General features: G+C 40.8%; 1 protein-coding gene across 1 annotated transcript; it reads left to right on the top strand.

The window, feature by feature from the left end:
* The first annotated feature begins 245 nt into the window (after window positions 1-245).
* cacng7b (calcium channel, voltage-dependent, gamma subunit 7b) lies at window positions 246-11179 on the top strand. The gene is made up of 6 exons (XM_028581701.1): window positions 246-461; window positions 4400-4595; window positions 4980-5066; window positions 6019-6159; window positions 10054-10199; window positions 10730-11179. Exons 2-6 carry the CDS (start codon window positions 4400-4402, stop codon window positions 11177-11179), a joined length of 1020 nt encoding a protein of 339 aa, XP_028437502.1. The 5' UTR covers window positions 246-461.
* The last annotated feature ends 13909 nt before the right edge of the window (window positions 11180-25088 follow it).

Here is a 25088-nt window from a genome sequence, read left to right as displayed (position 1 = left end):
CTACATTATGCAACATTATACAGCTACATTACTGTATATTATAATGAAAGAAAAACAAAAAACAAATCATTTAAAAACTGATATACGATAAGAAGAGAAATAGTAGTTGAACATGACTCCCTGCCTCTCTCTCTCTCTCTCTCTCTCTCTCTCTCTCTCTCGCTCTCTCGCTCACTCACTATCTCACCCTCTCGCTCTCTCTCTCTCCAACACTTCTTTCCCTCCTGCTCCTGCTATGTCTCTGTTGTAGCCAAAGTAGCTTGCTGGACCAATCCACCGCAGTGCCTGGGACAGATTGAGTGAAAGAGAGAGTGAGGGATTTAGAGAAAGGGTAAGGAGGCCTAAGGGAAAACACATAGAAGCGAGAGAGAGAGAAGAAGAAGAGAGACCAAAAATCCACCAAGCCTCCCTGGTGTGAGGTTTCTTGGCTACTGACGTGTGCGCACGACTCTCGTGGCAGGGTGAGTATTTTTTTTCTTCTCCTTTTAAATAACTACAGTTGTGCGTTTCTTGGCAGTAATTGTGACGATGGTGCCTTTTCAACCTGTCTCAGTCATTTAAAATGTATGTGTTGTTTATTGTGTGTGAAGACAGCTATGAAAAGCGCAGCATTCATAACGTGTCCTCATGTCGTGTTAGCGTAAAGACAGCCGCTCATCTTTCTTCTGAGATATCACAGTTAAATATTACCTGGAAGCCGAGTCGTTCAGCTGCTCTTCATCCCCCCATTTCATCCCAATTTTGTGTGTGAGTCGCTCACATGTTCCCTGCTCTGTGTTTATCATCTCCAAACTCCGCGTGTGAGTGTGTGTGACAGTAGAGGGGGGTTCTAAACAATCATTTGCGCACATCACTACCTCAGTCAGCCCTCTACCAGGATACAGATCCCGCTTCACGTACATGTAGTTTACAGAAAATATGATGTTTAACTATCCTGCTGGGCTCTGTGAAAATGGTGCGAGTTTCACCAGAGTGTGGCTGCGCAGCTGAAATGCTCTGAGAAATCATGAGAGAACCTACCCATTGAGTCACGATATCTACGTTTAGTCGTTATGAAGTCATTTATTTTCCAGTGAGTGATTCCATCCTGCTCTCGGGCTTATTTTTGAGACGCTGCACAGTCAAGGTGGTTAGTTTAGCACAGGTGTAGGCGCATCCCCGTCTTGCGCGTGCAGTGTAGTCCTTCCATTTTTTGGGCCAAGGTCTTTCCCTGTGTTAACCTATATCTGCTACATCTACTCGTGCTGTCCCTGCCTTAAATACTCTCCAAACATAGTCTCATCCTCCTCCTCTCTCCTCTCGCTACTGCTTTCTTTTCTTCAGCACATCTCCGAATCGTCTCCTCTCACCCATCACTCCCTCTTTCTCTTGGTGTCTTTCTTGCCTGCAAGGCTTAGAGGTGATGTCAGTCTGTAGATTGTGACAGATTAGAGAGAATTAAACCTGTTGTCCCCCTTGTGGCACCTATCTAGCCAATTCAATTGGCTCATTACTTTCTGGGTGAGGGAGCTGAGGGGCCTGTCTCAGAGCGCTAAAATGGGATTGTTATCACAAATCTAACAGCAATTTATTTTTCTTCTGCTGAATCTCAATCTCAAGTCTACAATGGCTATTTCTCCCAAAGCTGCAACAGCTCTTTAAATTTTCTTTTTTTTGGGAGGGATGATGTGAACACAATCATGGGCGGCGAAGAGCTGAATCGGTTCCTCTCGTTTGTGTCCAAATCCATTATGACCCAGCAGGATGTATTTTACGTTTTCAATTTGATGGTGCTGTCTATATGAGTGAGATGAGGGTGCTGTCCGTGGTGCTGAACAAGTCTAGAAGAGCCACTCAGGCCCTTCCACTCATGTCTGCTGGGTTGCAACTCCAACTGATTCTACTCATTCCTGACCACTTTGGCACACCCTCCAACTGCTGGAAGGTGTGATTGTTCATTCCCACTCCTCTCTGCTCCTCTTTATATCTCCCCCCTATGTGTCTTTGGTTATTTCATGTAATTTCAGTGAGTTGTTTTTTGATTTTACGGAGACTGCCTCAAACTCTTTCAATCACACAGGCTCAAACTCTTGTCCACCAGTTCCAAGTGTCAGCAGCAGCAGTGGCCACTTCTAGGCCTGCTGTGTGATTCACAACCTCTGACTAAAGAAGAAGAATTAAAGAAACCTTGGTGTGAAACTTCATACATGAATTCATACACATCTTTAATTGTGCCTTTGTGTCTCAGATGAATGTATCCTGCCATCTGTAAATCTGGTACCTTTGTCTTTTGATCACCCTGATTTTCCATCTTTAATCTGTCCTGTTTGTGGGAATGTTAGTGGTTGGTCATACTTTCCCCCTCATATTGGTAATTCGCCCTGTGCTTCATGTGCTTCTTTCAGCCTTAACATGCCCAAACTTGTCATTTCTCAGAGGATTTCTCTGATGCATACCCTTAACCACCAGCTAGCTCTGTTCTTACACATATGCTTGCTCACAAAAGAAGCTTGATTTATCCCCGGTGCTGCATAGAAACTGAAGCAACTTCTATAATGGTCATGTCTTGCACAATAGCTGTCCAGATAAGATGAGGCCAAGCTTAATCTTTAAGAGTTCATTCCCCAGCAGAATGGTTGTATCTATTATAGCTGTGCTATTTAAAGACTCAAAGGCTTGTCTTACAAAGAAAAAGAATAAAGTGGTTCTCATGTTTAAGTCATTAATTTGGCATTCATTTTCCATCCTCAAAGCCTTATTAAGTGCCTGATAAATGGTCAATGTTGAATTAGTTACCTTAACCATGGCTAGCCATTTTACCATACATTTTTATGCAAATGGTTCACTCCACAAGACAGTGACAAGGAACCAAGAATGAATACAGAGAATGATACAAGAAACTGCAAAAAGGAATCTGGTCAGCTGCTGCACTGTGAACATTTTTATTAATGTTGGTCAAACAGCCAGGCACAAGTATCCAAATAACAGCTCAGCACAACAGCGATATGCGGAGGAAAAGCTCAAACACATCTTTTCAAACATTGAAGCAGCAGCTGTGTTACATCAGCAGAAGAACGTGCCTGATTTCACTCCTGTCAGCTACGGTAAGAACAAGAGGCTGAAGCCTGAGAAGTTACGTACTGGACGAAGAGAGGAGCAAAAACATTTTCTGTTAGAACTAATATCAATTATTCTGTGACAGTAAGGGTCAGATATTTGGTGTAAAAGCTCCATCTGCCTCTTGTACACAGCAAACAGCACAGTATGTGTAATGATGTCAGAGAAGTTTTCTTGGTACACATTGGGCCACTGTTGCAGTTTTGAGGATTGAGTGTCAGTGTGTGTTTATACCTTGTTGCAGAGCAGGTGCATTGCCCATAATTGGTCTCTTCCAGCCTGTTATTACAGTGTCACATTTCATTCAAAGTCACATAAGTGTACTTTAAAGGCCTGCACAGCCTGTGTGATGCAATGCGATACAGTACTGAGAGATGCCACCATCATGGGCCAAGCTCCTGCTGAAAGAACTAAATGTGGTCCCATAGTATAGCTAGTAGTGCCTAATACAATGACCACCAGGTATAAGCCTGGATAAATTGAAAAAAATCCAATGTATCTACCATATATGGAATAAAATCTGTAAATTCGAACAAGAGAGACATCCAAACACGTCAAAATAATCAAACAAGGGTGAAGCTAACCTCTTAAAAAGGAGGTTATGAGATCAGCTGCATTACAGTAATAATCCTCCCTGTGTAATGCACAATGTGCTTGCTTAATAACTCAACAAAATGAGGGTGTTTACAGTAAACACCAGCCCTCTTTGTGTTTTCCACATGTGTTTGTTCTCCATTACTTGTTAAGCTGATGATAATAAACAGCGGCCCAAATTAAGCAAAGGCTAGTGGCTGAACAATCACACACACACACACACACACACACACACACACACACATGCACAGAACCTCACAAATGCATACAGACAGCGTGCTCAAAGGATTTGCAGTGAAGTCTTTCCCCATCAACCGGAACTAAGTCACAGAAAGACCATGTTTGAGTCACACAGGACCTCTCCTGATCTGTGTGTGTGTGTGTGTTTCTACTATTTATCTCTTAGTCCTTGCCTAAGTTCAGTGGTTCACCATAAAGTCATCCTCTGTTGCGTTAACTTCTCTCTAACCTTTATCAGGATTGGCTGCCACCGGATGTGTCCCTAACTCATCTTTAGGAATAACAAGGCGAGACAGGAAGATAGCCAATAGCTGTTTGCATGTGATCAAGTCACATTCGGTGTTTCCCCCCGTTCCTCATGACCTCCCTCCATGACCCTGTCCAAATGTACCTACATTTGTGTCTCCGCAGTTGTGACGTGTCATTCCTCCGTCTCTAACTCCCTTCCCTCCTTCGTTCCTCCCTCCAGATGAGTTCATGCAGTAGCCGTGCGTTGACCATCCTGTCCACAGTGTTCGGAGCCTGCGGGCTGCTGCTGGTGGGGGTGGCCGTGTCCACAGACTACTGGCTGATCATGGTGGAGGGCATCATCCTGCAGCAGAACCAGAGCATGGAGGTGAAGATGGCGCTGCATTCAGGCCTCTGGAGAGTTTGCTTCGTGGCCGGTAGGAAGATACAACAACATTTTTGAATATTCACATTCAAAAATGAAAGTATGACTGTAGAAGACAGATAGGTGTGCACACACACACACACACACACACACACACACCATCCAAACAATGCTGCTACGAGTGTGTGCATATGTCCACATCATCACAGCGACAAACACACTGAAAAAGCAGCCGAGTGAGAGAGCAGTGAAGGGAGAAAAGAGCGAAAGCGAGCTTCTGGCCTCCAGAATCATAGCTGTCACAAAACATGATCGTTACCTGTGAGCAGGACTGCAGAGACCCACATGCTTTTTTTGTTTCCTCATGCATCACTGACTTTGATCCTAAAAGCAAACCCCAACATTTTCCTTTTTGTGTGTATGTGTTTCCTCTCAGGAGCAGAGAACGGGAGATGTGTTGCATCTGAGTACTTCACTGAACCCGATATCGAGATCACCACTGAAAACACTGCAAATATCCTCAGTGAGTTAAACATACAACAGCCCAGTGACATTACACATTATCTGCTGTATGAGAGGAACTGCAGAGTCCCCCTGCTGATTAATCGTGGGTACTGAAATTTGAACATCATTTTAGAACTGCAACTATTAGTGGGTTGACAGAAGATAATATTACTATTTTGATAATCGATAAAAGAAAAACAGCCCAAATTCTTTTGTTGCAGCTTCTCAACTGTGAGGATGTTCTGCTTTATATCACTGTAAACTAAATATCTTTGGGTTTTGGACTGTTGGTCGGACAAAATAAGATATTTATTTATTTTATTGAGAAACCAGATCATCCTAATGAACAAAGATGTGTTTTTAAGGGATTTACAAAAAAGTTAAAGTAAACTTAATTTGAAATAGAACAGGAACATCCAGAAAACTAGAAAGAGTTTTGCTATCTTAAAGTTCTCTATCTCTCTTAAAAGTTAACATTTTAACATCAAGAGTTGTCATTTGTTCTTCGCCAGCATCATTTTCTAATTGCTGTTTTGGAATGGAATAAATATTCAAAGAGCATATTCGTAAAATAATAAATGAAAAGATGAAATTCAGTGATGTTTCTCTGTAATCTTTTAGGTTTACAACCATGTCACTATGTTTTGTTGTAACTTCCTAGCAAAGTGTTGCATCATAACTCATACAGTGAATCCTACAGTGAGTTTGGTTAGAAATATGTCTGTAAACAGCAGACTATTGTAAAATAGGAAAACTGTTTCCCATCTCCCTGTTTTAGTGATGAAACTCACGGCATGTCCACATAACTGAGCATACTTTATATTCTAGAGTTTACTTCCTCTGACAGTATTAACTAAAACTTTTCAAAAACTTTTCACTTTTCTTCAGAGACATTATCATTCACCTTTCCCAGCAGTTTAAGGACACATTACATCAGCTTTGCTTAACACAGTGACCTCTCCTCCCTATAGAGATGGTGCGGACGGCCACGCCCTTCCCGATGGTGTCACTGCTCTTCGTCTTCACGGCATTCGTCATCAGTAACATCGGACACATCCGGCCTGAGCGCACCATCCTGGCCTTTGTGTCTGGCATCTTCTTCATCCTCTCAGGTGAGAGCTATTACTCATGTACCGCTGTCACCACACCTTCGCTCTGTGATTGATTACAGCAGCCTGGTGTGTCCTGTGGTCACACATGGAGACACTCCATCACGGCTCTATTTTTAGTGTATCATGCAGGTATGTAGGCTGTCATCAGAAAAGGTGACTAGATTAGTTTTAATGACCGCAGGGGGAGAGTTTCCTGCTCTTCTGACTTGCATTACTTTGAAACTAAACAGTCTTTATGTGATGAATTATGAATTTGGGACTACATCTAGGGATTGTGAAACTTCTGAAAAGACATGCAAAATTCCCACAGTATCACAAGCAGGTCTTTCAGCTTCTGCATTGTAGTTAACCTTCTTGAACATCAGGTGGCTGTAATGTTCCTACTTCTTGTCCTCTGTGTGTGGTGTAAAGACTGTCAGAAGCCAAATTTGAGCTCATGTTCTCTGAAGGCTGTTTCACTTGACATGTTAGAGAAGGAAGCAGCGCTGCAGAGAGGAGTGTCAAACGGGATCCGCCACGGTAGCTACTGACTTTGCCATTGCGGGTACTTGATAAAGAATGTAGCAAAATAATAGGTGTTATGTAACATGGGTAATGTCATGTTTATAGCCTGTGCTGGAAGTGTTGCATTGTTTCACTTCATGAGGTATTTTGATAATAGGGTGATAATAAGGGACACGTGTATCAAAATGCTTTTCAGCAGTTAGATATTCTGCTGCACTAAGCCCCTCTCTCTAAACACTGCCTTCCTCCTGCCTTCCCTACTCATCCCTCTTCCCTCCGCCTCCCCCCTTCTCTTGTTCACCCAGCCTCTCAGTTTTCTTTGCTTTACTGTATCTCATTTCCTACTCACTGCTTCATTCAGAGTATATTCTTTCAGTATCTGAGTCACTGTGGATGTGGTGGTGTTTGTGATATACAAAGTGATATGAGCCTATTCTGCTAGCATCACTGACAAGGCGGTCTGGTAAATATTATATTTTAGGTTGTCGTATTCTGGTTAATATTACAGAATTCAGAGCATGGAACCACAGCTGTTCAAGTATGGTTTAATTGCTCTTGTACCCCACAGACATCTTGCATAGCCATGTGTACTTGTAGACACAAAATGTACCTCTATTTCTTCTTCCTTTTGTCTCACACACATGCACACCCTTTTTTTACTTCATCTGCTCTTAGTGTGCACATGCACATGCTTGTTTACCTCAATTGTTTTGGGGTTACTTATTTAGATAAAGATGTACTTCCACTGCAGGATTGACAGCAGCATGGTTTCTGCATTTTCTGTACTTTTCTATTTAAAATTGACAACACAACCTCTTAACTGTTTGTAGTGAAGGACATTACTGCATGACAGCCCGGTGGTACATTTGAATTTTGCAGTGAAAGCTAAAAATACTCATATTTGCTGCTTACAGCATGCAGCTTTCTTTGAATATTCATTCTTCGATGTTGGCCATATGTTGTATCTCATGAATTTAACATTTCTGAAGCAGAGTGGAGAGCATGTGAGTGTTCTCGGAAGAAGGGGTTTTAATTTTGTATCTGTTGCTTCTGGGTGAAAAGGGTTATTGAAAGCCCATTCTGGTTTTCCTTATGATGATTGTACTCGATAAGTCCTGTAACACACTGAAGTTCACGCATGTAGCTTCTTGCTAAATGGTCTTAAAAACTGTGTCAAGCCACTTTTTAGCCCTTTTTACCTCTTTTCAATGTTTAGCGCTCTCTTTTTTTGAAACATAATTTGATTGTGATTTTCAGGAACAACTATGTTATAAATGCACAAGCTCAATCAGTAATTAGAATATGACATTACAATATGACAATTCAATTAAAGTACTTTGTCTCTCGGGATAAGTAAAGGAAAGACCATTGTGCAGTTTAAATGTTGATCTGCAGGCAGCCCTGTCTCCTAGAAATTACATTAATATGGTACTTATTAGAAAGTGCAAATACTGTATGTTGAAGAGAATAGTATGCCACCTGAATTATGTTAATCCCCATCATGACAACATGTTATAATGAAGGTTTTTTGACCCAATGTTCATGCAAAACACTTGCTGACATTTCCAAATTTTATCCTGCAATCATGCAGGATTTCATAACATCTTGCAATACAACATCCACTCATAGGGTTATATTTGGGCACTCAAAGGATAGTAGTAGTTAAGGTTCAGGAAAGATGATGGTTAAATATTGATAAAGTCCGTAGTGATTTGAAGCACAAGGTATTTATTAACAATTACCCGTAACCACAGTCTAACCTTAACCAAAGTACTTATGTTGCCAAAACCACACACTAAAATTGTACCACTACATACATCATCAACATCATGCCAAACATGATCTAATCTAAAAACAAATATTAGCAAAATAAATAAATTAGTAGTGAAATGTAATTTTATATGAGACAGGGTTGTTGCAGGAGAGAAAGGAACCCAAAATACTCATAGAGAGTCCTTCCCAACACACACACACACACACACACAAACACACAAAAGGGCATTTTGCTTTTGCTTCTATGGGGGGAAATTTTCAGTTTAAAGTTTTTTCATCTCTACAGGTCATTAATCTTTATCTCTTTATCTTACAGTTTTTTTCGATTGTTAAACGACAGTGGGCACAACTGGAGTCATATGTGCAAAACTCAAACTACAGTCTGCACTACCTACAGTCACCTGAGCTAAACAGTTTACATCACCTGCAAAACTCATTCAAAGCAACACAACTCTTAACACACGTCTCAAACACTATGCACAGGCCTCACTGAGATAACACACACCGTCACTCAGAACACACTGAGGGTAAAAACACTAGCATCAAACACCAATACAGAAATTACAAACTTTCTCATCTTTACAGTTTGAACAATTTGAGTGACTTGACACTACTCAACAGTTTATTTAAGGAAAAAATATAGATTGTATAATATACCAATTTTTACATAAGGTAAACAAGAAGGAATGAAAATCAGCAGTTTTCTTCAATAAAGTATTTTGTCTCTAATAATTTATGGAATTACTGGGGAAAAAAAACAACTAAAAGGTACATAACAGTACCAACGAATAGTGTGACTAATCCTGCCTCTCTCCAGCATCATGTGGCAGGTTTTCTTCATCACATTGGATGTCTGCATCATCTCTAAATACTAATGAATGTGGTGTTTCTATTGCTTCCACCTCCATTACTTTCTGAAAAACAGTAAGAATGCAGTTTTACTATTGTAAAGATATAGTGTTTTTCACTTTTTTTTATAGCTGTGTACATAACCTCAGACATCTTACCTGGACATGTTGGTATCTTTGCTCTTTTACCCGTTTCTCTCAAACAGTACAGTGTATAACTGTTTCATTCTTATTTGGTGATTTTATACAAAAAAAGTCTTTCTGAGCTTTCTCTGTATAAATACCATATATGTTCACTAACTAGTCTAAAATAAGACACTTGCTAAGACACAAAGACACAAAATTGCAATCAGCAGTGTTTGATAGGCACCAGACTGAAATCTATTCTGTTTTGAATGCGTGGTTAACAGTTTTGACAGCAGTGTGTTAGCATTGCTGTGGAGACTGTAGTTAGAGTTTTGCACATGTGACTCCAGTTGTGCCCACTGTTGTTTAGCAATCGAAAAAAAATGTAATTTTGACATACACTCCTTCTGGTCTCTCTCTCATCTCTTTATTAATGTTAGCATTTTGGAGGCTAATTGCTTGGTGTGGTCACTCCACATCCCATCTCTCTCTCTCTCTCTCTCTCTCTCTCTCTCTCTTAAACCCTCATGGTCCCCACTGGTGCAGCTGTCTGGATTGCCATATAATGACCTCCTTGCTCTTTCTTGTATCTGACTCTCTCTCTCTCTCTTACTCACTGTCATTGTTAATGTGCTGTGTGCAGGCCTCAGTCTGGTGGTGGGCTTGGTGCTCTACATCTCCAGTATTAATGATGAGGTGATGAACCGGCCCAGGGAGCCCGAGCAGTTCTTCAACTACCACTATGGCTGGTCCTTCGCCTTTGCTGCCTCTTCCTTCTTACTCAAAGAGGTCAATCTGAGCTCTGTGTGTGTGTGTGTGTGTGTGTGTGTGTGTGTGTGTGTGTGTGTGTGTGTGTGTGTGTGTGTGTGTGTGTGTGTGTGTGTGTTCATGTCATGCGTGGTGAGGTTTCATGTGAATCTTCTGCTCATCTTCCCACCTCCCCTCCCTGCTCTTTCTGCCCCTCCTGTCTCTTTCCCATCATCAGCAGCACTGCTCTTAATGTGATGCAGTGGACACTCATCTCCTCTCTCCTTTCCTTTCTCCCCTGTGCTTCACACTTTTGTCTCCTTCTTTTGCCTATCTGTCTCGTTTGCTTAAACTTAAAGCGTACCTTCATCTTTCTAAATCAAAAGCTCATACTTTCACCTCTCTACTTTGTACATTCCCTTTAACACATCTTGCCTATTAGTCACTTTTAATCTAATTCCCCCAGCCATCACTTGTTACTATTTCTTTGAATTGTTTTGTGTCTCTCTCCCTGTTTGCATCTTATCACCCCCTCATCATTTCCTGCTTCCTTTTCTCACCCACTGTCTCAGGGGGCCGGGGTGATGTCAGTCTATCTGTTTATGAAGCGCTACGCAGAGGAAGAGATGTTCCGCCCCCACCCTGCACTCTACCGCCCCCGCCTGTCCGAGGGCAGCGACTACAGCGGTCAGTTCCTCCACCCAGAATCCTCCTGGCCTCCGCCGAAGCGAGGCCGCAGCACCTCCAATGCTTCCAGCGACATCTCCATTCAGCTCAACCAGGCACCCCCAGCGCTGCCCAAAAGCAGTCTCCAGGGCCAGGGTGGCCCGCCTTCTGGGTCTTCTTCCGCAGGGAGCTACCAAATGCCTCCACAGTCTGCTGGCTACCCCTCCACACACACCCTCACCAGGTCGCACTCCTCACATCCTCAAGGCCAGGCTCTTCCCATGGCCATGCCTCCATCGCCTGTACCTCCCCCTCACTATCACACACACATGCACATGAGCGCCTCCCCCTGTTAGGAAGAGGGAGCATTGGGGAGAGTTGGAGAGATGCAGACTCCTCATAATCACATGTACTGTACTATTAGATGTGGATAAGAGTAAATGCTGAGCTTGGAGCACAGATCACGTAAGATGAAGTGGAGGGAGAGGTGATCAAACATAATGAAATGTAGATTTGGAACAATATGAACCAAGGACAAAGAAGTGTTGGAGATTGAAAGTAAGGATTTTACAGGATTGTGGAGATTTGACAGAAACTGTGACGGACAGACGGACAAAAATTAAGACAGGAGATGAGTGGAAAAGAAAAAGATGAATTTTGTCATTTTGTCATGGAAAGAGGCAAAAAAGGGGTTCCTAGAAAGACTTTAGAGGTTAGGTTGAGTGACAGAGGAGATATAGGGGAGGGAGAGTGAGGCAGGGAGAGCGAGGGGCTGCGGTAATATACGAAGATGCTGCAGTGCTGCAGGAAATTTGTATGCACTAGGAAATGTACAATGCAAAACACTGATCACAAAGACTGAGGATGCACATAGTTTTATACATACGTAATTCATAAAAAAATACATGGATTATGTTATTATACCGAAAGATAAATGTGGTAAAAAAAAAGTTATCTGAATTTCTTACATCATCAATCCAGTTTCTTAACGCACAATGTCAAAGTAGTATTATTAATATTATTAATAACAAAAGCATTAGTTTAACAATAGAGTAAATCTGAAATGAGAACACTATATGTGAATGTTGTTAATCTTTGTAAAAAAAATAAAATAAAATACAGACAGACAGAAGTGGATGATGTGAGAAGGAGAAATCTACTTTGTTTTACATAATTGTTTAAGATACACATTTCTAAACTTCTTGTACATAAAATTGCACATGAGGACTTCTAATATATAACTGTTGTAAATAATGAATGAAGCTTTGACACAAGTCACATCAAGAAAATGTCTGACTCATTCTGCTTTGGATGAAGACTGTGCAACAGGCGCACTACAACCAACAATACACCCTCTGGATGCGGATGCAGCACACGCTGGTTTGAAGGAGGAACCATCCGACACTGATACAGCGGTCTGATGCCCTCTACTGGCCACTGTTCTGCACTGACCCTGGATCAGATCAGATGCCCAGGTCACTACTTGTTCGTGCACATTACCTTCCTCACTGACCTGCACTGTGTCAGTTGATAGTTCTGCACAGAGTTGGACTGAAGCTGTTATGGTGAATGTCAGGAGCAAACCGACATGCCATATTGAGCTGCACTAGATTTATGCTTTAAAGACTGGTTAGAAGTATTTTTTAAAAGCTTTAATGCTGGTTATATATCTGGAAAACTTACATGATGAAAGTATTAATTACATTTGCACTTATACTGCTCAAAGGAAAATACCACTGTTTGTGAAACACAGATCCATATTATATAGACAAAGTAGTGGCCGCTGCTTTTTTCCAATATTTTCAGTGGCGATTTGTGACCATGCATCATGCCAAAGGATGATGAGTATAATATAATGCAACTAATGATTTTTTTCGTTATCGGTAAATCTGTTGATTTTATTTTTCTATTTATTGTCTATGAAATGTCAGGAAATAGTGAAAAATTCTAAATATAATGTCCCACAGCTCAAGGTGATGTATTTAAACCAAAAGTTTTCTACCATTACATGACAAAATCCTCCAGTACGTGTTTGACATTTTGCTTGGAAAATTACAAAATCATTAATCTATTATCAAAATAGTGCAGAATCATTTTTGTTGATGGATTAATTGATTATTCAGGTATTGGAATTTTCGGACGACCCCCAATGGGTCAGCACTTATAGGACATTGTAGGACGTTTTAGCCTACTTTGCTTTGCACTTGAAACAAATACGGTTATATTGTGTTTGTTGTTGTACTAAGTAATGTATTTTCAGATGCTTTAGAACTTTGATGCTCAGATCAAGTTGCTCTTTAAATACTGTACATTATCTCAAAGATGCAGAGTAATAATCTTAAATAGACGAGCAGGACCTGTGTCTCAAAAACAGTCGTATTTTAATTTAGAATATATTATTTTTTTGTTTTTAAGGCACATCATGAATATGTCGATACGATATATCTCTGCAATGAGAATTAAACCACTGTGTCATTGTGTAATGGCTGGTTTTCATTATCACTGTGATGCTGGAGATAGGGAAACACACTGATGTCCCACAGAAGATGTGTTAGATGAAAATCTCACAGATTTAGGGGGGAGAATATGAAGTGAGATCAAAATATCATCGTATTTTCACCTTTATGAAGGGTTTTGTTGAGCAAGCACGTGGCTCTTTAAAACCGCCCTGCTTTTTGTTTATGCAGTCGGACAAATTCATGTTGAGGTAAAGCCCAGTGTAACTGCAGCCTTCTGCTGTTGGCTCTGCTTTTTACAGTTAGAAGGTTAAGTGCCTTGCTCAAGGGCACCTCAGCAGTAGCTGTTGAAGAAGTTCAAAGTATTTCCCTTTCTAAACCTTCCTGTTAAACTCTCCTCTCCAACCTTCAGACTGCTAACCCTCATCATGACCTTTGTGACAGTGGACAGCTGTTCTGTTTCTCACTTTGCATCACTAATTTCCATTTTTATTTGTAGAACCATCTGATAATCATTCGGTGCCTCTTATTTTCTTTTTCATCTGTGTACCTCTTTGTGTTTCCCTCTGTACTACCCCCATCTTTTTCTTTGCCTCTACATGATTACATAAAAGGGTGTAACTGTGTTTTCTTCTGCATAAAGCTTGGACTTCTTGCACATGACCATCTTTGTAAAGAAAAAAAAATGGGTAAAACAAATGCTTTTCAATGCTTCAATGGAACTGATGCTGTATAATCTTGAGTTACATAATTCAATAGCAGTTATGATAAAAATCATTGTTTTTGAAAGTGTTGACATAGTCACTCACTTTCCTCTAAACATGAATAAAATTTTCAACATGGGTAAATTTCACCCTGTTCAACCTCTCTGGTTATCTGCTTCTGAATTTACATCTTTCATTTTTGCTATGAAAGGCTTTGGTTAGAACTGAATAGCATGCACTTATAATAATATGATAAATTAAGAGTGTTTCTGTGGCTGGTCTCTGTGATGGAGGGAACTATTGTAAATGAATGCACACTGCACTGCGGTGAACCACGGGGTGTTAACCAGGCTCCCTCCTCAGTCACTGCAAGCCACTACAGCCTGAGGGCAACAATTGATCAGTGTTGTATGTGTGTGTATGCATTTGTGCGTGACTGACTGACGTTTATTGGCATATGTGGTTGTGTATGCATGAAGATTTGTAATTATTTACCATAACCAGCCTGAGACTAAATAAATAGCATTAAAGATATTAGAATGAATTGTAATATAAAGCAACTTCACTTCAACAGGGAAGTAAAACTTAAACAGTTGTCTCTAAAATATGGTCTGTTTTACATAAATGTCTTATTATACAATTAAAAAGAAGTAGGCTACCTGTTTTTGGTCAAGGTCAAAAAGAGAGTTGAGTGAGGGAATGAGCCATGTACAGTATGTAGGTGAACTAATAATACATTTAGAGCAACAGCCAGTCTCTTGTTTTAAAAGAAATGTAAGAGAGACTAAATATTTCAGAAAACTATCATTCCTATCTGAAATATATGCAAAATATTAAATGGTAATGTGTGTGTCACTGTGTGTAAGAGAAAGACAATTAGAGTGAGAGGTGTTACATTAGAAGGTCAAACATCAAACATCCACAGGTCAATAAAACTAAAAAGCGTGAGCACTCTGCTGTCTGACTTTCAGGAATGTGTGTGTGTGTGTGTGTGTGTGTGTGTGTGTGTGTGTGTGTGTGTGTGTGTGTGTGTGTGAGCATTTCTCCTGATAAATGAAGGCTGACTGCTGGGGTAAACAATTGAGAAATTGAGATTAATTTGTGACTTTATTGTGACGTTATGTGGCTACCTTTTTTGTAATAATATGCTTTTTTACTGTGTGTGTGTGTGTGTGTGTGTGTGTGTGTGTGTGTGTGTGTGTGTGTGTGTGTGTGTGTGTGTGTGTGTGCGCGCTTGCTTTTTTTTTGTCCGTGTATGTGTGTTTTGACCCTATGTGTGCGGCACTGTGGGTTGAGTGGATCTCTCTTTTCACCATCACCATCACTGCATGAAAGACCTGTCACTCTGTATTAGCTCTCTTCAGCTCGCTCTCTCACTCTATGTGTGTGTGACAGAGGGGGAGAGAGAGAGAGAGAGAGAGAGAGAGAGAGAGAGAGAGAGAGAGAGAGAGAGAGAGAGAGAGAGAGATAGATGAACTGGGCAGAAAAGCCATTGAAAAGCTATTGAAGGTCATTGTCCGCTCAGGTTTGTGCTTCCTAACTGCTGTGTGCGACCAGCAGCTTCCGCCTCTGGCTCCATGTTTATAGATCTGTGCATGACATAATTGAGTTTATATTACTAACAGCAGATCCTTCATCGCTAAAGACTAAATAATTATGGCAATGATAGTCAATCATCGCAATTATTATATGGCTCCTGCTGAATGCCTGTCCACACTGAGACACATATTGACCTGTAGATATTTGACTCCATAATTTAACATCTCTCTCTCTCTCTCTCTCTCTCTCTCTCTCTCTCTCTCTCTCTGCAGGGCTGCGCTCGTGCTGCATTTCCCAGAACTACCAGCGCGGCCCCCATCATTATCATCATCATCACCACCACAGAGGGAAAAGTGTCCCAGCTGGCGCTCCATCGAGTCGCTCTCCAGCAAAACATATATATCGACATCAATAACGCACACAGACGCACGCACACATACGTATATAACCTGGTCATGGCTACTTACAAACGCACAGCCCTGCACGCACGGTACACGCTCCAATAAGCACATCCAGACCAATTCCTTCAATATGAGAGAGAAGAGAGAGAGAGGGAGGGGAGATGAGGGGGGTTAAACCTTCGCCGTGATCTTGTAGCGCAACATATTGTGGTAAATTTCATCTTGTGTCGATTCTGACATTATCCGTCATTCACATCATTTAGGAGTTTTGGTGGGATGCGACAAGTTGCTCGCGTCGGGCTCGGTGTGGGAGAAAAAGACAGAGGAGCAGACAGGCAGGCAGGCGAGCGCTCGTTCAACCGGAGGGGAGGGGGGTGGGGGAGACGCATTCTCCCCGAGTACACACAAGCAGCGGCCACATCCACTGTAGACAAATCCGTGTTCAGTGACGTGTTTTGTATTAGCCTTTTTTATGCATGTTCAACCCTTTTCCATCACTGGCTGATTTAAATTTAATCAGGAACCCAGTCCCTCGCGTGCTTCCTATTTTTATCAAGTCTAATCATCCCCTTTGTATTTATTTATTTTTTTGCCTCGATAGACCCGTTATTCAACCCATCCACCGTCCAACCCCCTATCTTCTTTTTTTCCCTCCATCTCCTTCTCTTCAGGAGTGCGACGCGCTGCGAATATCTGAAATAAAAAAAGCCTGCAGGTAAGACCTCTACAAGCTTCTTTTGATGATAATAATTACACTGTATCACTGTTGTTTTTACTTTGCAGCTTAATGGATCACAGCTCATTCAGTGTAATTTACACGCCACATTGATTTGTTTCACGTTGCCTTCAACTTAGCCCACTACTGACAGTGGAATTTACAGGAAAAAAATAATGAAAATAATTCTCAGACTTCTGCCACTTCTCTTATTAAATGCTGAATTATATTTCCCCACCTATTTCCGTGGGCCTATAATTAGCGACGGCAACGTCTATTATGCAAATTAAACCCTTATAATAGCTCGTTTCAAGCCCTCCCTGCATCCTCACCGCAGGTGTGGAGACTAAAATATCTGTTGTAGCCTATGTGCTGAAATGGTCGCACAATCACGAGTGATTTCTGTGGATGTGTGTCTTATTGTGTGATTTGTGTCCCAGTCACTGAGTTTTCTCTGTACCGGCCGCGTGATGCTAGGCGTCCATTTTCCACCGTGGAGCCTATGCAGGCAGGGTGATGTGTGTAGCTTACTCTATTAATGAATGCACCGCAGTCCGCATCACTATACTTGAGCTTTGCACGCTTTCAGCCCCGTAGCTCCGAGCTTGTATGTGTCTAATCAGTGGTCTTCGCAGCTTCTGCCGCTCTGCTGCTGGACTCCTCACAGCGCAGGGCCAACATCTTAGCTTCGTGTTGGACCTGGGCCACATCATGTTATCTGATGCGTTACGAGATTAATTTTCTTTTTAGCCCACTGTCTCCTCTCGCTGGTCAACCTGTGCTCTGTGTTCTGACAGATCCAGAGATAAAGGGCAACAAACATCTGGCACAGTATCAACCATTCATATGTTTCATCACAGCTCAGATCACATCTGGGCTGAAATGTCTTCTGAATTGGAGATGCTATAGGAGTGTGCACTGCAGCATTCAGGAGTCACAAACAAGGTAGTGAGGTATACTTGTCTTCACTGGGGCTGCAGCCCATGACAGGTACAACTCTGAATGATTATCATCATCTGATGTGAAATAACCAAATGTGGTCGCTTGCAGTTACAGCACAAGCTTTTCCTCTCTGAGCTGAGCTTTTGATTTAGGTGCTGCATCTCTTGAGGATGGGGACTGGCCTTTCCTTTTTACAGCAGTGTCCATCAGCAGCACCTGCTCCTTTACGGCTGAAGCCTAATGCAGATCCAACATGTGTAGCTCTCACTTGATGTGGGCAGTGTCACGGGGATAAAGTTGAACTTTTGATATTTACATCACTTACCCCTAAAGTGCTGGTGTCAATATGTGGGTGGTGATTGATACTTAAAAAGTAGTTTTTGTGTATTTCACTATAATTAGATGCAATTTGTAAATAGATAATTGTAGATGGGAAACTTAATTGCACAATTAATTAATCTCCATTCTGTACAACTCAGAAGACGCATCATATAACATGGAGTTCATATAAATAATTTAAACTCTAGTTTTCAAGATCACTGGAGGATTATGACTTTTCAAACAGTATAAATTCTAAGTTCATGCGTACACATTGTTGCTCCTTAAAGGGCATGTTCAGCTAACTTATGTGCAGCGATACATCAATTATGCTCCAAACAGTGACAAGAAACTGTCATTTTTTGCGTCATAGTGCTGCTGTTGAGTGCCTGCCTCTCCATCAATGATCAGCGAATCTTTTTTACTGAGCGATGGATGGTCCCGCCATCCGTTGGTCTGGTCACGCCTCCTCAGCCCCTTCGCCTCCCACGTGGTAAACACTGTCTGTACTATGTGTGGTATGTGTTTGTGGCCTTGATGATTGTCTCCGTAGATTTTTGGATAACTTTCAAAACCCCCCAGCCGCCTCTAGGATCTGCTGTTTACGCTGTAAGGTGACTCATTGCAGTCAATACCGGTGCATAGCCCACGCAAGCTCTACTTGTTTTTTAGCGCCGGCCAAATCATAATCATCTAATGCACTAGTGGCCCCGAACAATCGGAAAGGATGTCTTTAACTTCTGAATGTTTCCACTTGCTTTGCCTCGCTATTTCTCTCTTCTTTCATAGCTGGTTGGCCGTTAGCAGTTCATCTCCTTCTTACTTTCTGTTTTTTATCTCTCTGAGGAGAAGCAATTCTGCAATGATCATCACATCTGTCATGTAGCCATATTGTTCAGAGGATCAATGCCTTTGCTGCAATTTTTCTTGATGGTCTACAATGTTCCTTCCTCTCTTCAGGGAGCTCAGGAGGAAACCCTGCTTTGTACAAGAGGAACAGACTCAGAAACCTCAATTTAAATATAATCTCAGGGTCTCATAACCGGTCTAATGATCAAAACACAACTGTTCAATCACATAAACGTGTAACTTCTAATCTTTGCACCAATGTCAGTCAAACAAACTCCTGCATATTTACTGTACTTGGTAAGTTAAGTAAATCTGAACCTATGATTGTACTTGGTGTGCAAAGGAATGCAAATTCAACACAGGCTTCTTGTATTTGCTGATTCAGTACACAACATTGCTTATAATTCCAGTGAGCAAAGGCTTTTATCCGAAGCTATCTAATTGACTCCTGTCTCAATGGCTGTGACCCATGCATCAATTAACCTCCAGCTTTGGTGATTTTAAGTGATTCACTGAAGTTAGAGCAGCCTCTGAGAGCAGGGTTGAAAGAGCCTGTGATTGAACTGTATCGTGTCAGTGATTTATTGTAGGCAACCTGTCAGTGCAGTGGCATGCAGTGTAAACAGACAGCAGACACAGTGTTAGCATGTCTGACAGCCGAGCATGCTCACTGCACTGGAGATACACAACATGGGACCTGTGACCAAAGCATCTTCGTTCATTGCAACAGGCTGCAGGTGTGTGTATACACTGTATATATAGTATTGTTTTTAAATAAGTTCGTCAGACATCTTCATCAGCATTTATATACAATTTCAAGGATGCCAAATAAAGTATAGAGAAGGTTGTGTGTAGCACTCTAATATTTAACTAATCAATAAATGTCATACCTGTAAATACCTGAAAACATTGCTCGATTAATCAGTTAGTTGACTGGCAGAAAGTTAATTTAATAATTTTGATTAAAATAACGTCCACTTACTAGTTTTTTTCTGGAGCTTTTCCTCAGCAGAAGGAGCTTGCTCAGATGTCATTTGTTATCAAGTCTATTTACTAATGAAGACCATGAGATGGGAATGAAATCCATTGTAAAAGCTAGTAAGTGGACCTTGATTGCTAAATAATAAGCTTGAGCCTGGAGTCAATTAGCTTAGCTTAGCATAACAACTGGAAAGGGTGGGAAACAGCTAGCCAAGTTCCTCATAAAGGTAATAAAACATACCTAATTAATGCGTTATCTTCTTAACACATTTTTTCATCTTTTCTCATAAAGAAAGCAAGTTTGTGTGATTCCTCAAAATATGAAAATATCTTCATATATAATATCTTTGTTTGTTTTGGTTGTTGTTCACACCAACATTCATTCATTCATATTATTCAATCATTTGTTAAAAAATGCCTTTTTCCATTATTAGAATTAGCTGTTTTCTCAGTTTTATATCATGTTTGGGTTTTGGACCGTTAGAAGCAATTTTGAGGTTCACCTTTGGCTCAGTTAAATTGTGATGTGATTTATGACATCTTACAGACTAAATTAATCATTAATGAAAACAATCATTATTTTAAAGCCCTGCTGTCTGTATTAAGGGTTACTGTCTTTTTTGAGTAGCTTTGATATTTGCAAATTCTGCAAAAGTTATTTTACTGCTTACTTTCTTTCACCTCTGCGACACATATGGAGGGATAATACATTAACACAATAATTTATATGGAGGGATAATAAGTTAACATGCTTCTTTCTGTATAAAAAACATGAATTTAAAGAGCCATATTTAGCTAGATCTGCTGTCACTTTACTCAGTGAACAGGGACGTATTTATGCATGTGCATGGTTGCACGTGCACATGTGTTTAAGCATATGTTCATGGGTTCATGAGCGTCAGGTCATCCAGAGACACTTTATTTTGGGAGCCTCTTAGACCAAGGTGTTACTGTCACTGCCTCCTCAGGCTGTTCTGCTCAGACAGGCAGAGACTTGGTCACATGCAGTCTGAGGATCTTGGTGGACCTTACACATGGGCTGAATGGCAATTCTGCTGCAATTTGAAGTGCTTTTTAAAGATGACCTATTTTATGGTTTTATTGTCATAATTTTGACAGTTGTGGGGGTTGAAGCTGCATATGTGCTTACATGCCAAGGGTTTGATTGCGTGTTGATCTTTTTCTGTGCACCTGTGCATGCATATGTGTGTGTGTGTGTGTGTGTGTGTGTGTGTGTGTGTGTGTGTGTGTGTGTGTGTGTGTGTGTGTGTGTGTGTGTGTGTGTGTGTGTGTGTGTGTGTGTGTGTGTGTGTGTTAGCCAGCTGTGGGATCTCAGCAATGAGCTCAGGTGTGTAGCTTTTTCTCAGGATTAAGGAGAGAGCTACCAAGAGTCACTGCTCTGAATGTTTAGGCATGTTTGCATCAAGCACTCGGAATAGAATAAACTGCATTTATTTTTAGATCTGTCATCATAAGTAGGCCTAGTGCATTTTTTCTCTCTTGGTCAAGCAATCAGTACTAGCTTATGTCATTTTCACTAACTACATCCCTGATTTCGGTTATATTTCCTCTCCTGGACATGCAACAGTCAATGTAGTGTGACTCGCTTTGGAATCAGTGTTGTTTGTCTACACTGAAAACACTCTTACATGCACACAAAGGATCATTGCTTTTCACATGTGAGGAAAAACGTATTACAGATGTCATCATTTATTCAACAAGCAGTTTGGTAGTTGATTTATGCAATGAATAGCTAATGGAGCAGCTGCTACAAAATTCAAATCTCCTGTGTGATTTATGGCTGCATTATTAGAGCCACAACTCATTGGGTGTGCTTATATTTCATACAACGTATTCTGTCATGCTGGAAATGAGTCACGCAGGTAGATCTGATTACATCAAGTTTTCTGACAAGTGAGGGCCTGGTCACATAATGGTCCTTGTAGCAGCTAGCTCCCAAAGCTAAGCCCTTGGCCTTTGTTGTTCATCCTGCTTCAGCTAATTGCCCTTTGGCTAGCCCTGAGCCCGGAGTGTTGCAAACATGCATATAAAACCATCACTGTACATCAGCTCTATGAAAAAGGAAAACATGTATTTTTAAATCCACCCATATTCTAAATCTGTAATTACCCTAAACTTTTCACTAGTCAGCTGAATCTGTTGCCGTTGGGGACTGTACAAAACTTCTTTAAGGTGTTGAGGGGGGCTGAACCTTATGTTTCACTTTGTAAGAAATACTCATGATGGATAGTTTTAACATGGCACCTCATTACCCACAAAGCAACTTGACTTCTGACTGTATTGTCTGAGATCCGAGTGTGTTATGCTAGTAGCGGCTAATGTAGCATTGGGCAGCTAGCTTCAAGTAGAGATGAGGAGCACCATTTACCCCAATTCAAACCTTAATATTTTTAAGCAACTTTTAATGTGTGCCACCAATGTTTACGTTTATAAAACCCTGATACAGAGACAGAACAGTTGTCCTCTGCATATGGTGCACCTACTGTATAAGGCCTCTTTGATGTAACCATTACCTATATTTGCAAAAGAAGGCTGAAATAAAGTATGGATTTAAGACAAAAAAAAAAGCTATTTTATCTTAATTAAGAAAAATACCCTTCCCCTCTTTATGACCTCCCCCATCATTTTGTACAGTCCCTTGATCTAACCCATTTAGTTTAACTCTCACTCTTTCTTTTTTCTTGCCCTCTTGTTCTTTCACGCTCATTTGCTTTCACTCCCCTCGTTCCCCCCTTTCTTAATTATTGATGGAAAATAGAAATTACAGATAATTAAATGACAATTATGATCTCCTACACAGGGGAGTTTTCGCTAAGGGGAATAACTTAGTAGGTTACTGTTAAGGTCATTCATTAAATACTGAAGTCAAAGACCACACACACACGCACGCACGCACGCACGCACGCACGCACGCACGCACGCACACACACACACACACACACACACACACACACACACACACACACACACACACACACACACACACACACACACACACACACACACACACACACACACACACACACACACACAGTAGATACTGCATTGTTAGGCCTTGCAGATAGTGTAATCCTTTCTGCTATATTCCTCAGGGAGAGGCAGTATGTTGACTGGGTTGGAAGGTCACATTACATACAGAGAGACACACACACAAGCAACATAAACATTCACTTGTTTGCTTGCAAATATGAACCCACAATGTATAAATAAGCCACACTGTGTGGTAGTGTCATTTGACAGTTTACATAATAAGGTGCCTGAACGCCGAGATACAGGGCTAACTGTCTAACTATCTAAAGAGATAAGGGGAACATTACTGGGATTCAATAAGATTGGACGAGACCCATCCTCAGATGCACTGGAGAGGAAATGTGCACACATATAAAAAAAGGCACACAACACACACCATCTCTCCTTCTGTCTCTGAGGCAGCTCTGTTTTGGGTCTCACAATGCAAACAGGATGTAACCTATTTTGATCACGGTGCCATATTGCATCATCAAATATTAAAAGACTTGACTGCACTGCATTATGTCTTCTAAATAATGTTTGTTTAATAATGCGGGCTGCTATCGTATCCTCATATTTTTTCAAGAAAAGACGCAGACGGAGCGGCCATTCTTTCCTCAGTAATGTATGTATGTGTGTGTGGGGGGCCGGGGGGAGAGCATCTGTGTCATTGATAGAGCATTAGCACGCTGTTCTGTCTGTGTGTCTGTCTGGGTTTCTCAGTCAACACTCATGCTAGTGATTTGAAATATTCCTCCTCATTTCTGACTTTTTCAAATCTCTTTTCTTTCTCTTCTCTGCCCTCTCTCTGCTTTGCTCTCCCTGCCTCTTTCTCCCTCTATCTCTTGCCTGCCCCTCTTTCCCCCCCACCCACCCCCCCTCGCTCTATGCTGATCCAGACTTTGGAATTCAATGTTGCTATGGTAACAATGTCAGGTTGGTCCTCTCTGCCTCCCCCTCTTGCTCCTCTTATTCAGGCTAGATGCAGTACAACTCGCTCTGGAGTCATTCTGTCTTTAGCCTGTAACACTGTCACTTATAATTACTCTAATCTCTATTAACATCATTCCAATATGGTTCCAAAACATTAAAAGAAAACCTGTGTAGTGTAGAATGTAGATTTGATGGGTTGATTAATCAATCGACAGAAAATGAATCTGCAACAAGATTCTACAACCCTGCTAGCAGCTCAGTGAGGCTCTAGGTACAGTGGCGCTTTGAGCTACGTAAATGCTAAAATAAGCATGCTAACATGATCACAATCATAATGCTAACACTCTGATTTTAAGCAAGTATATTGTTTACCATGTTCACCATTTTAGTTTAGGGAGAATGCTAACATAGCACAAAAAGTCATTAGGTTTGCAGATGTGTGGTCATAAATCAAAGTATTGGACCAATTATAATTTCGACCTAGATGATGGTGCTTGATGAAAAGTCAGGGGATCACCAAAGTGATTACAGTTCATCCTGAGGGGGATATAAATGTGTGGAGCAAATTTCATGGCAATCCATCCAGTAGTTATTACAATATTTCACTAAAATCCAATCATGTCAAGGTAATGGTAGAACTAGAGGAAAAGTTAGAGGACCACCAAAGTCACTATGATTAACTTATAAAGATCATGAATGTCTGCACAAAAGTTCTTGGCAATCTATCCAATAGGTGTTGATATTTCAGTCTGACAGACTGACACTGAGTCATGCTGCTAGAATGGCAACAAATTAAAAATAATAAAAACTCCACACATCCCCCAGTTCCAGATTCTCAATTGTAGGGATTCACTGCTTTATTTTGTCTTCATATTCTAGATATTAAATTAAAGAAGATACGATTGTGAGGTTTTGAACAAAAGTGGAAAGGGGCAGTATTCACTATTTTCTGACATTTTATAGATTAAACGATTAGTTGATTAATAGTGAAAATTCAGTCTCATTCATTTAACCTTTAGTTACACATGGTGGTCCAGTGAGAGCAGTTCAGTCTCTTTTGCATGGGCGCCTTTGCAAACAAGACAACAAAAGCAAATGCAAAAATCAAACATTTAGACAAACATGAAAAATGTACTAGGGCTACAACTAACAACCATTATCAATTAATCTTCAGATTATTTTCTCGATTAATCATTTGGTCTATAAAATTGTGAAAAATGTCAATTACAATTTCTTAAAGACCGAGGTGACATCAAATCAGCATTAAACATGTTTTTTTCAATATGGCTATTGCAGCTCTGATTGAATGATTATACTTCTAATGACAATTTAAACTCTTTGTAATGAAAATATTGAACATGTTCTTTTCATCTTTAAATGCATGACCTACATAATAC

The sequence above is a fragment of the Perca flavescens genome, chromosome 6 (genome assembly GCF_004354835.1).
Source record: "Perca flavescens isolate YP-PL-M2 chromosome 6, PFLA_1.0, whole genome shotgun sequence".
NCBI lineage: Eukaryota > Metazoa > Chordata > Actinopteri > Perciformes > Percidae > Perca > Perca flavescens.
Note: the sequence above shows the minus strand (reverse complement) of the source record. Positions and strands in the feature narration are given on the sequence as shown.

Coding starts and splice junctions, on each gene's coding strand:
- cacng7b (XM_028581701.1), top strand. CDS start 4,400: ATGAGTTCATGCAGTAGCCGTGCGTTGACCATCCTGTCCACAGTGTTC. Junction 4,596..4,979: donor GAGAGTTTGCTTCGTGGCCG/GTAGGAAGATAC, acceptor GTTTCCTCTCAG/GAGCAGAGAACGGGAGATGT. Junction 6,160..10,053: donor CATCTTCTTCATCCTCTCAG/GTGAGAGCTATT, acceptor TGCTGTGTGCAG/GCCTCAGTCTGGTGGTGGGC.